We start from the raw sequence: 10,828 nt of genomic DNA on the forward strand, positions 1-10,828 counted from the left end.
AGCTTCTCCATGAGTCACGAACCATTTTGAGGAGCTCAGGAGTCCTAAGCTCTCTCTGTTTCCATCCATGGATGCACATTCATGGTTCCATCTGCCTACAAAAGAAACCCAGTAGCCAAAGAAGTGATTAAGACTACAGCCACAGACATATCAAGAATAAATAAGCTATGTTTATTAGATCAAAATAAAACAACAATAAAACCAAGAGCAAACCTACCTGCTCTATTCCAGGCCCATCTCATGGCTTGTGCCTACATCAAAGATGGGGACAGGATGAGCAGTGGCCAGAGCTGGAAGGTCCACGAGGAAAGAAGGAGACTGCAGCAGTGACCGACAGAAGCCCTGTCTGGCATCAGCGTGCTCTCTAGAGCCCAGGTCGTATATCCTCTTAAATAAGTATGTAACCTCTGGCTTGTTTGGAGAGAGAACATTCAAGTAGATTTCTTTCTGTCAAGTGTGTTTGCTTGTTGGTTTTGACATGTTCTATAGTAGCGCAGGCTGACTTTGAACTTGCTGTGTAGTTGAGACTGATCTTCCAGCCTCCACCTCCTAAGTGCTGAGAGTGTATATATCCTTTGCCACTGCACTTCTGTTTGTTTTCCAAGTCTTTTCTTTTCAACACTTCTGCCGAGTGTGTCTATCCCCACTCTGACTCCTGACTTTGGATGAAGTGGATCTTGTATTTACTGTTTGCTTCTTTGTCTTCCTTGCGTTTGTCCTTTTCCTAAGCCCCACATCTCCTGGTTGAACTGTCTGATTGAGAGTTCTTGGAGGGGCACGAAGTGCCCATGCTCACACATAAAACTGGGGGAACCAGAAATGTTAAACATGGATGCTTTTCTCTTCAGTGGAAGTGATTTATACCGATTTCTGCCTGGAAAGCTGGAAATCGATGTAGTTAATAACTTTGCTATCTGTAGTGATCAGGCCCCATCCAAATCCCTCAGCCTACCACGTCCATCCCAGACCCTTCTCAGACTCTTGAGCATTGCTTCTAAGTCAATAGAAGCCATCCCTATGGAATCAGTCACAGGTACTTTGCAAAAGAGTTTCAATATAGTCGTGCCTTAAACTTTCTAGTGATAACTTTCTCCACCTCACCCCCCCCCCCCAAATTTTACTGTGTAAGTATGTCAATAATAAATGGCTTGGGTCAGACTGTAGAACTTTGAGTCAACACTGGCTAGCTAAGTCATATTGAACTGGATTTCCTTCTTGCCTCATGCTGTGTTATTCTGCAGGCTAGCAATGTTTGCAAGGAGCCCCACAGAATTCTCCCATTTCCTCTCCCCATCCTCCTCCCTGCTATTCCTGGTCATGCCTTGGGATCCATGGGATTTGCCTTGATGATCTGATGAGAAGCAGAATCTAGTGGTGGTGCAGAGGAAAATGAAAGGTATCGGCTAAACCGTGCAGCCTGGGCAGTGGGCCATCTTAGCTGTGGAGGGTGAGGAGCTTGAGGTGCTGTAGAGAGATGGGACAGAAGGTAAGAGACTACTCAGTTAGATAGATGAAATGCTGTTAGATGAAGCCCTCATTAGATGACCACCATTAGAAATGTCAGATTTGGGGCAGGAGAGGTGACTCTGTGGTTAAGAGTGTGCGCCTCACCTGCAGATGACACAAGCTCATTTCCCAGGATCCACACTGGGGGACTCACAACTGCCTGTAACTGCAGCTTCAGGGTATGTGATGTCATCTTCTGGACTTGCCAGGCATTGCACTCTTGTAGACAGACAGACAGATAGTCTTACACACACTTACAAACACACACACACACACACACACACACACACACAGAGGGATTTTCTTCCAGAAAATCAGAGTTGGCAAGGAACTGCTGTGTTCACACTGTCTGTATTCTTTCTCCAGACAAGTCACCAGTTTTGCTGATATAACCTTCTGGCTCCGCCCTGACTTCCTCTCCCCTTCATTTCCTTACACAGTCTCTATAAGGAGTGAAACGGATGTCTGTGTCCTCAGTACCTAAAGCACGTCTGGCACATTATCAGTCACTGTTTGCTCACTAAGTACTTGTGCAAAGGTGAGCATCTTCACGCTTCTGTAGTCCACTCCCACGTTGAACAGATGGCAGAATCAGTTTTCTCACTGGCTTGCATGTTTTAGGAGCCCTGCTGGCTGGTCTCTGGGCCTCACTTTTTTATGTGCTAAATAGAGTGCCTAAATAAGTTTTATAATAAAATAATGAAGTATGTGGACAGACATTGCTACGGTCTGTTTGTGTCCTTCCGAAGTTCATCATAAGGTTAGATCCCCGGCGAGTTGGTATTAGGAGGTGGAGCCTTTGAGATGAGGTCTTGCTGGCAGAAATGAGATTACTGCTCTTGTCAAACCCACCCAGGGAAGTTCTGTCCATATTAGTAGACAGTGAGAAGGAACCATCCATTGAGCAGAGAGGCTTCACAGGACACTGAATCTCCTGGCTCCTTGACCAACTGCCAGAGCTGTGTGAAATAGATTTCTGTTGTGTATTAATTGCCCAGTCTAAAATATTTTGTCACAGTGGCCTACACGAATTAAGACAGGTATTTATGGCTGTCTGTCTGACTCTTTCTTATCCTGTTTTCCAGCATCCTCTCTCTGTATCTTCACTTCCAGTGGAAGTTCTACAAACCATAGCTTTCTTTACCTCAAAGCTTAAGTACGGGAAGGACTTACCATGTTCCCAATGGCCGCTTTCCTCTTCTCTAAGAATCTCCAGCAATAAATAGCAGGACAGCAAGGCACAGGACCCAGTAGTTTAGAGACTGCACTGAGACGGGCCAGTGAGAGCCTTCAATCTCTGCCATCTGCAGGAACAGTGGCCATGAATCTGGCTGAAATGTGAGGTACACGCTAACATATGAGGGGACAAGTCCTAAAACACTGGAGTAGCTGGTAACTTCAACCTGCTGTGGGGAGGGCTGGGCCTCCTGAGAAGGAAATGACAGCTCTCCCTCCCAGCTCCTTGGTCAAAGGAGACATGACAGAGACAAAGAATAGGTACAACAAGATGTAAAGTTTATATACAAAGAATATAATGTTTATCTGAAATATTTACAGTGTTGGTTAAAGCAATATTTTTACAACTTTTCCAGGTCAACTACTACGTATATTACAGGTAAGCTACAATGATTTAGTTTGCGAAAAATAAAAAAAAAATGGAGTAAAAAGATGTTTTAGACAAAGCTTAAAATACTTGTCAACTTATAAACTGTATTCACTTTGCCCTTTGTTTGAAGGCATCATGCAATGAGGGTTGGTTAATGTGTGCTTATAAACTGAAGTTCTGCTGGGATGGGGTGCATGCAATGTCAGAGTTAACGAGGGCGTAAAATGAGAGACGAAATGTTTGAAGACTTAGACGCCAGAGTCTCAGGCTGGACCCGAGGAAGACTTTGAGATAACAGCCAGCTTTATCTCAATCAAGTCTGGGACCCACAAACTTAGACCACAGAGAAAAATGAAATGAAACAATTTACGTGACACGGCAACCTAAGCGCACAGTGTAAAGCAACAGACTGACTAAAGAGAGAAAATGCCCCTCAGGTCACAGTACTACAGCTACTCAAAACTAACCTTAAAATGAGCTGTTTTAAAACTTCATAAAAATAGTCATGATTTTATTAGTTTGAATATTTCTACAAGACCTGGATGGACTTTTCGCTTTACGTGAAACAGCTATCCGTTCCCGAGGCTTCCTAGGGCCTCATAACACAGGACATGTTAGGGATACACACATGCAAGAGGCAGGGCAAGCGGCTCCAAGCTGGGGCTGTAGCTTTCAGGACTGTGCTCGGGAAACCGGAAATGAGGTCGCAGAGTGGAAGCGGTCCACGGAGCCCAGGGCCTGGCTGGTGAGAAGCTACCCCACTAGGAAACTAGCATTGCAGCTTGCGGATGCTGCGGGAGATGCGCTTGAACTCTCTCTGGCCCTTCTGCCACCGTTTCACGGAAGTGATCACCAGCTCTCCGCCCTGTTTCTGTCCCATGACTAGATAGGGTGCGTTGATGTCGTTCATCTCCTCACAGGTACACTGCAGGCTGTCTTTGAGCCACAGCACTGATTTCTTCAGGTCCCTTTCGGACACACCGTTCAGCTTGTAAATGGTCTTGCTCTTCGTCTCCAGGATGATTTTGGTGTCTCTGTTGATGTAGGTTATCTCCTTCACTTTGATTTTCAGTGCTGTGAATACAAGAGGGGCAGGAACGTAGACACAAAACACGGGTTATGACGGGGGAGAACTGTGTAGGTTGTAAGCTTGCTGCCTTATTCTCACTTGGTCTATGAGGGGAAGAGGGGCTTTCCTATAATCGAACAGATCATTAGGGTTGTTGTGGGTAGGGGGGCTTTGAGGCCCTGGGGTCGGCAGGGAGCTCCAATTCTAAAGCCCTCAAACTTTGGCATTTTGTTTCCAATCAGCTACCCTTCCAGAACCTTCTTGCAAGACTCAGTTAACTCTTTCCTCATACCGGACCCTTGTGTTGGAAAGTTGCTTGGCATGTGGTTCTTGCTACTCCCAGCAAACCACTCCCCTAACGGAGGAGTCTTCAGCATGAGGAACAATGCCTAACTCTTTGGTGAAACAGGAACCTCTCTGGCTGCAAACCTTAAACTGGGTTTATTATGTCAGAGAGGTTTCTAAGCAAACTTGTGAGGAAATATCATGGTCACTGTTTTCTGAAGAACAGATTACAGGGGAAGGAGAAATGGGTCTTGCAGCTGCTTTTGATTTGGTAAAGTAACAAGGAGAGAAAAAAAAAGCAAGTCTCTCTTTTTTTTAAGAGCACAACATGTTTAGCCATAAAAGTGTTTTTCTGAAGACTTCATCCTCATGTGCTCTCATTTGCCTGGTTAAGGCCAAGGCCTTTACAGAGCATGGATGTACTCTTTCCAAAATGTGTATGTAGAGTCATCAGACTGTTAAGAACAAAAAGTAAGTTGTTTACTATAAAGGACACATTTTATAGCCATGGACACTATGCGCTGGGAAACATACAGGCCGGGATTAAATGTCAGGACTCCACACATACAGGAAAAGGATAGAATTCTCAGGTTAGAAAGGGCCATCCCATTAAAAGCCCATTAGTACATGAAGATGCAAGTCTCGAGAAGTGTCTGTGACTTGTACCAGGCCACCCAGGTAGCTTTGTCCTATCTCAGTCCCCAAGCCTTGTTCTACACTACCACTGTGTTCTCTTGAGGTAATGTCAAATCCCCGTCTTCGTGGAGCTCTAAGTTGCTCAGCTCCAGTGTGTCCCAAGACTCCTGGTGCCACCAACAGCTGTAATAGATGACACGCATGTCTGACTTCCCAACTTTGATGGGGTTTAATGCATTGTTTAAATTAGTAATAGTGGAGAATTTTGTGTGTGTATGTCTTTGAGGTTTTGTTTTCCTTAAAAAAAAAATTCAGACAGGGAACTCAACTGAGCTGGCTTTCCAGCCAAAATAGAAATGAATGGTGCTGTATGGTGACGCGTGGGTGCTGTGACTTGGTGAATGACAGTTTTTCCTGATGTGGTATTCATCTGAACCATAGTACTGACTCCTCAGAGTTTATGAAATATGCCCTGTGGAAATACCACACGTTCCTGTGACTCTACTAGGGATAAGAGGCTGCCGTAGGGGTGAATTTAACTGGTTATACATTAGCCAAGAGTCTAGTCTCTGACATAGATGGGGCGGGGGGGGGGCAGGCTTCACCTGATCAATGAAACATTCTTGATCTTCAAATATCAGAAGTGTCATCAGTTTGGGCTAGGAGGGGTGTTAATTACCTCTCTTTAGCTGGACTGCTCGGCAAAGCACAGAGGCAGAATGGAATACCACTTCACTGTCCCTATCTCAAAGGAGCAGGGCAGCAGAGAGCGAAGTCCCCATGGAGATGGCGGCACTGCGCAGCATACTCACACTGCTTCTTTGGCTTAGGACTTCATATGGTCCTTTGAGCAAGTTTGTCTTCTGTTAGGTAAGCCACAAAGCAAGCAAGTGGTGTGGTGTGGTGTGGTGTGGTGGTGGTGTGTGTGTGTGTGTGTATCAACAGTGGAGCCAGTTTCCTCAGTCATAAAGATTTGTTGAGTGTATGGAAATGTTAACATCGATCTGTTAGACTCCATGCTGTTTGGTAGACCAGCGACCTTCCCTGCTCACTGGTAACTTTCAGCTTTTGACTCAATAATAACCCTTAGGGATATCAACCCCTCTAATACAACCACACATGCCTATCCTTGGGGCAGGATTAAAGCAACAGTGCTGACTGGGAGTGTCAGCCATGTGGGATTTTGACTTTGCCTCTTGTCTAGATAGTTTCCTCCCTCCCCTACCTGGGGGTGAGGCTTGCAGGCAAGCAGGTAGGTTCAGGTAATGTTCTTTGCAGATAAAGTCTCTCCTTCCTCCTACCGTCTCCTAAAGGAAGTGACTTACTGTTTATGCTTCTTGAATAGCATCACCACCTGTCCTGATACTACACCATCTTGGCTTCTTCCACCTCACCTAACTTGAGAAATCAATCTCTCTCTCTCTCTCTCTCTCTCTCTCTCTCTCTCTCTCTCTCTCTCCAATTTGTAAAATCGTGACCAATGTGTCACTATGGGGCTACAAATCAAATGAAAGTATTTTGGTTTGACGCTAGTACAAGTGTTTGTTTTGGGCCACTTGAAAAGCTCGCATCTATTTTGCTGAGGGTCATATGCACTTTCCAGTTCTTGGCACACATGCCAAGCAACTGAAAAAGATACGTGGCACAGGATTCTGTGTGTTGGCACCAAAAAACCAAACAAACAACAAAACAAAACAAAACGCCCAAGAGGTTAGTATTTAGCTATTGTGCACTGGTGCCTTGGGGAATTCCCATTAGGTGATTGTTTAAGAGAACAGTGAATGTCATCCAGTGTAACTCAGCTCCAGACGATTTAAGAGTCAGTGAGGTGACTTAAGGAAACAGAAGAGGTGATCACGTCTCACCCAGCCTCATCTGGTGACTTCTTACCGATTTCTACTTTTAACTTTTCACGGTGAATGAAACTTGGATGGATGTGACATCTGTTGGCGGTGGCAGCTACTTACCGAAGTCATTTTTACAAAGAGTTTCCATTATGTCGTTGTCGTCCTCGTTCTTGGTTTTGCAGGCTTCACACACCTTGGGAGCTGGAGACGTGAAAAGAGCTTCAGTGAGTTGCCTTAAAAGGGAACAGCAGGTGGCGTTTGTAAACAACTCAAAAGGACCGAGCCAGGCCAGCTCAGCCTTTGTCCTGTGACCCCTGCTTCTGCCTCCTCCATAGAAATTGGACCCCACCGTCCCTAGCTGCACTTTCCATCTCTGGCTGGGTGAAATCAGAGTGGCCACAGGTCTGGCTTTATGAGCACTAACCCTCAAATAAAAAGGGGGCTGTGATCAGTGGGTAGGTGTGTGCTGCAAGATGACCTGGAGAGGTTGCTCCTTTTCAATTCCTCCTCTTTCCCCCTCCTCACTCCTCAAATGACTCCAGCCATTCCCAAATCTCTAAGAAGAAAGTGCTCAAGGGTCCAAATCTCACTGGGGCATGGGAAAATGTAGAACCATAAAATACAACGGGAAGATGGTTCTCATCTGCAAGACATGGAGAAAGCCCCTTCTGCTCAGCAGGGCTCTAAGTCTAGGGGATCTACTGCAATTTTTTTTCTCATCTGGGCTGGAAAGGCCAGTGTGGTGCTGTGAGGAACTTATGGGGCCTGTTTGTTTGCATCTTGGAAGTGAATCTCAGTAATTCCGACAGCCAGCTCTAACTGGCTCTCCTGCACCTTGTGCTTCCTGCCAAGTCTGTGGTTCAGTTATGGTTTATTTCATTATTCCCCTCCAGCCCCTTGCTACAGGTGCTTGTCGCCTATCCTTGCCTGTGCAAGCAAATAAACCTGGGGACAAGGTGAGCTGGATGAAGGAAAACTTTCTGCGGGTTTGTCAGAGCAGACCCGGGGTGCTGTGCGCTTGCTTACCCAGTTATCAGTCTGTCTAAGGCTGTCGTGAAAGAACACGATTGCACTTTCTTTCTCTAATGTATAAATATGCCCAATGACACCTTTAAAATTCAAGTGCCATCTTGTAGGTTTTCACTAGCATGAAATTGAATTTTAACAGGAAAACAAACAAACAAACAAACAAGAAAAAAAAACAACTCTTGTGACCCATAAAAGGAAAGTTATCTGATTTTTGAAACTATCAATGAGCCAACTTTGCTGGCATACAGGCTTATTTTGAAGCAGGAAAGTGAACACTGGAGGATTACCCAGAGTATATTTGAGTTGATAGTAGGAAGAAAAAACAAAAGCAACCCCCCACAAAACAACCCCAGCCCTACAGAACCAGAGAGAAACACTTCCAATCAGGAGGCTCAGAATGTGTATGAAATGCTACCAACCTGTATTGGTTATTCTATTGTATATGTTGGGCAAATGTTTGAAAAATGCCAAACATTTGCAATAAATTAGAAACCTAACCAATAAGATGATTGCAGACTCATGGTGCCTGCCAGGAAAGATTGCTAAACAACTTTGTATTTTCTTTAACTAATGATGTCTGCAGGAAAACAATTAGCGATTGAAAGGGAGATGGGGCTGAAGCCCGAGAGGGATTAGGAAGCCCCCTTTCTATCTCAGGGGGCCTAAATCAGCTCAGACACATTGTATACTTTTTCCTTTCAGGAAAAATATCAAAAGCCCATGAGGTTTTCATTGTTTTGATGGTTTTTGCCTATGAACTTCCCTCTGAAGTTTAGAAACTTCAAGTTTTCTAAAAACTTGAGGGAACTCTTCTGCATGAATTTTTTTCCCAGCTAATTAAAACCACTCCTAAGATAAAAGCCGATAGTGACAGAAAGATGATTCCTGGAGATTCCCTTTATCCTCTCTCCCTCAAACACCTGGGGAGTTAAAATCGATATTCAGGGTTCCTCTCGCTCCCAGGCAGTCTTCGTTTTATCTCCAAAACCTATATTGGCAAAGGACAAAAAATATCTCAAAAGGTGATCAATGTGTATCGTTTGTTTTTACCCAGTGGGACAAGAACGTGCAGAGAGGCCGAGCCGAAGTGTCTGGTCTGGGTGCTCATCGCTAGGACCTGACCGTGGTAAATGCTTTCAGAAGCGGGGACGCAGAGCAAGAATTTTTTTTTTTTTTAAAGGCTTGCCACTTTTGTTTGGCTTTCTTAACTACCTAAGAGGAGCTGTTAGAACGAAGGAGGGATCTTGGCGCATGGATAAGTATCTCGAATTTGATACCTCCTATGGCAACAGGGCAAGGAGAGCTGCCATACCCAAGGTTGGGACCCCCCCAGCCTGGACAAACTAGGATGTGGAGTGGTGGCTGCGGGGTGTCGCCTCCCTTCCCCCGTCCCCAGATCCCAGCACCTTAGGCTACTTGGGAGTGTGAGTGGATCCAAGAGGGAAGGCTTACCTTCCTCTGTGGCCGGCAGGAGGTGGTCGCTACTAGCGAGGGGGATACAGAGGTCGTTGTCCTGCGGGAAACGGTCGCACTCCAGCATGTCTGGCCAGGGGAAGCCGAAGGCGGACATGACCGGGGCGCAGCGGTCCTTCACCTGGACACAGAGCGAGTGACACGGTTGGATGGTCTCATCTAGGTCGTCGAGACAGACAGGGGCGAAGAGCGAGCACAGGAACTTCTTGGTGTCCGGGTGGCACTGCTTCATGACCAGCGGGATCCAGGCGCCCGCCTGCTCCAGCACCTCCTTCATAGTCTCGTGGCCCAGCAGGTTGGGCAGCCGCATGTTCTGGTACTCGATGCCGTGGCACAGCTGCAGGTTGGCCGGGATGGGCTTGCAGTTGCTGCGCTTGTAGGAGAAGTCGGGCTGGCCAAAGAGGAAGAGCCCACGCGCCGAGCCCAGGCAGCAGTGCGAGGCGAGGGCTAGCAGCAGCAGCGAGACTGGGCCCCGCGGCATCGTGACTAGCGACCCCCGGGGGGGCGGAGGGAGCCGAGCCGGGGAAGCGAGAGGCGGCCTGAGCCCGAGCTCGTCCCGGACTCGCTCGCTCTGCTCGTGGGCTCTGGACAGCGGGCCGCGCGAGCGCGCGAAGCCGGGCGCCGGGAGGTCGGCGCGGGCAAGGCACTGCAAGCCCGCGCGCAGCTCCGGGGGGCTCCGACCCGGGGGAGCAGAGTGAGCAGAAGCTGGGGCCCAGCCAGAGTTTTCTTGGCCTTTTTTATGCAAATCTGGAGGTGGAGGGGGGGAGCAAGGGAGGAGCCAATCCGGAGTAATCTGAGGAGGCCGGTCACTACTTTCTGGGGCTGGCTGCGTTGAGAATGCCCCTCACGCGCTCGTTGGCAGGAAATTTGGGCTGCGCCCCCCACCCCGATGCAGCAGCCCCTGCGCGCGCGCTCTGGTGATTGCCTTGCAAGCAGACAAGCGCGGCCACCGCGTTCCAGTGCGAGCGAGCAGAGAGCCAGGCGGAGGCAGCGAAAGTTGAGCACGCGCGTGGAGCCGGGCTAGCTGCCTTGCAGTTGGATCTGGGCTGGAACGCGTTTCACGCCCCGCGTGGCCTGAGCCCGTATTGATGTGCAACAGCCTTTAAGTCTCAGCACTGCGTCCCCGGGCAACCATAAGCTAGACTCTCTGTGGCCCGAGCTTTTTTCTCTCAGGTCTCCAGCCCAAGCTGAGCAGATTGGCTTTGTGCAATGTGTTTCCACTGCCTTTCGACGCATTATGACTTATAAAACGGAATAGCAATAATGCATTGCGTTGCTGTTTTGTTGGGGTGTCTATAGGGTTTTGTCACTGTGGAGAACTTGTCAGACGCGACACGAATTTGCCCGCCATTTCTCCTCTTTGGAGGAGAGACTTTG

General features: G+C 47.5%; 1 protein-coding gene across 1 annotated transcript; it reads right to left on the reverse strand.

Moving 5' to 3' along the window:
• Window positions 1-3,016: 3,016 nt before the first annotated feature.
• Sfrp2 (secreted frizzled related protein 2) lies at window positions 3,017-10,145 on the reverse strand. The gene is made up of 3 exons (XM_028789482.1): window positions 9,431-10,145; window positions 7,070-7,150; window positions 3,017-4,186 (listed from the first exon to the last, which is right to left on the reverse strand). Exons 1-3 carry the CDS (start codon window positions 9,930-9,932, stop codon window positions 3,882-3,884), a joined length of 888 nt encoding a protein of 295 aa, XP_028645315.1. The 5' UTR covers window positions 9,933-10,145; the 3' UTR covers window positions 3,017-3,881.
• Window positions 10,146-10,828: the final 683 nt, after the last annotated feature.

Source organism: Grammomys surdaster, unplaced genomic scaffold, assembly GCF_004785775.1.
Source record: "Grammomys surdaster isolate TR1022 unplaced genomic scaffold, NIH_TR_1.0 125834, whole genome shotgun sequence".
Classification (NCBI taxonomy): domain Eukaryota; kingdom Metazoa; phylum Chordata; class Mammalia; order Rodentia; family Muridae; genus Grammomys; species Grammomys surdaster.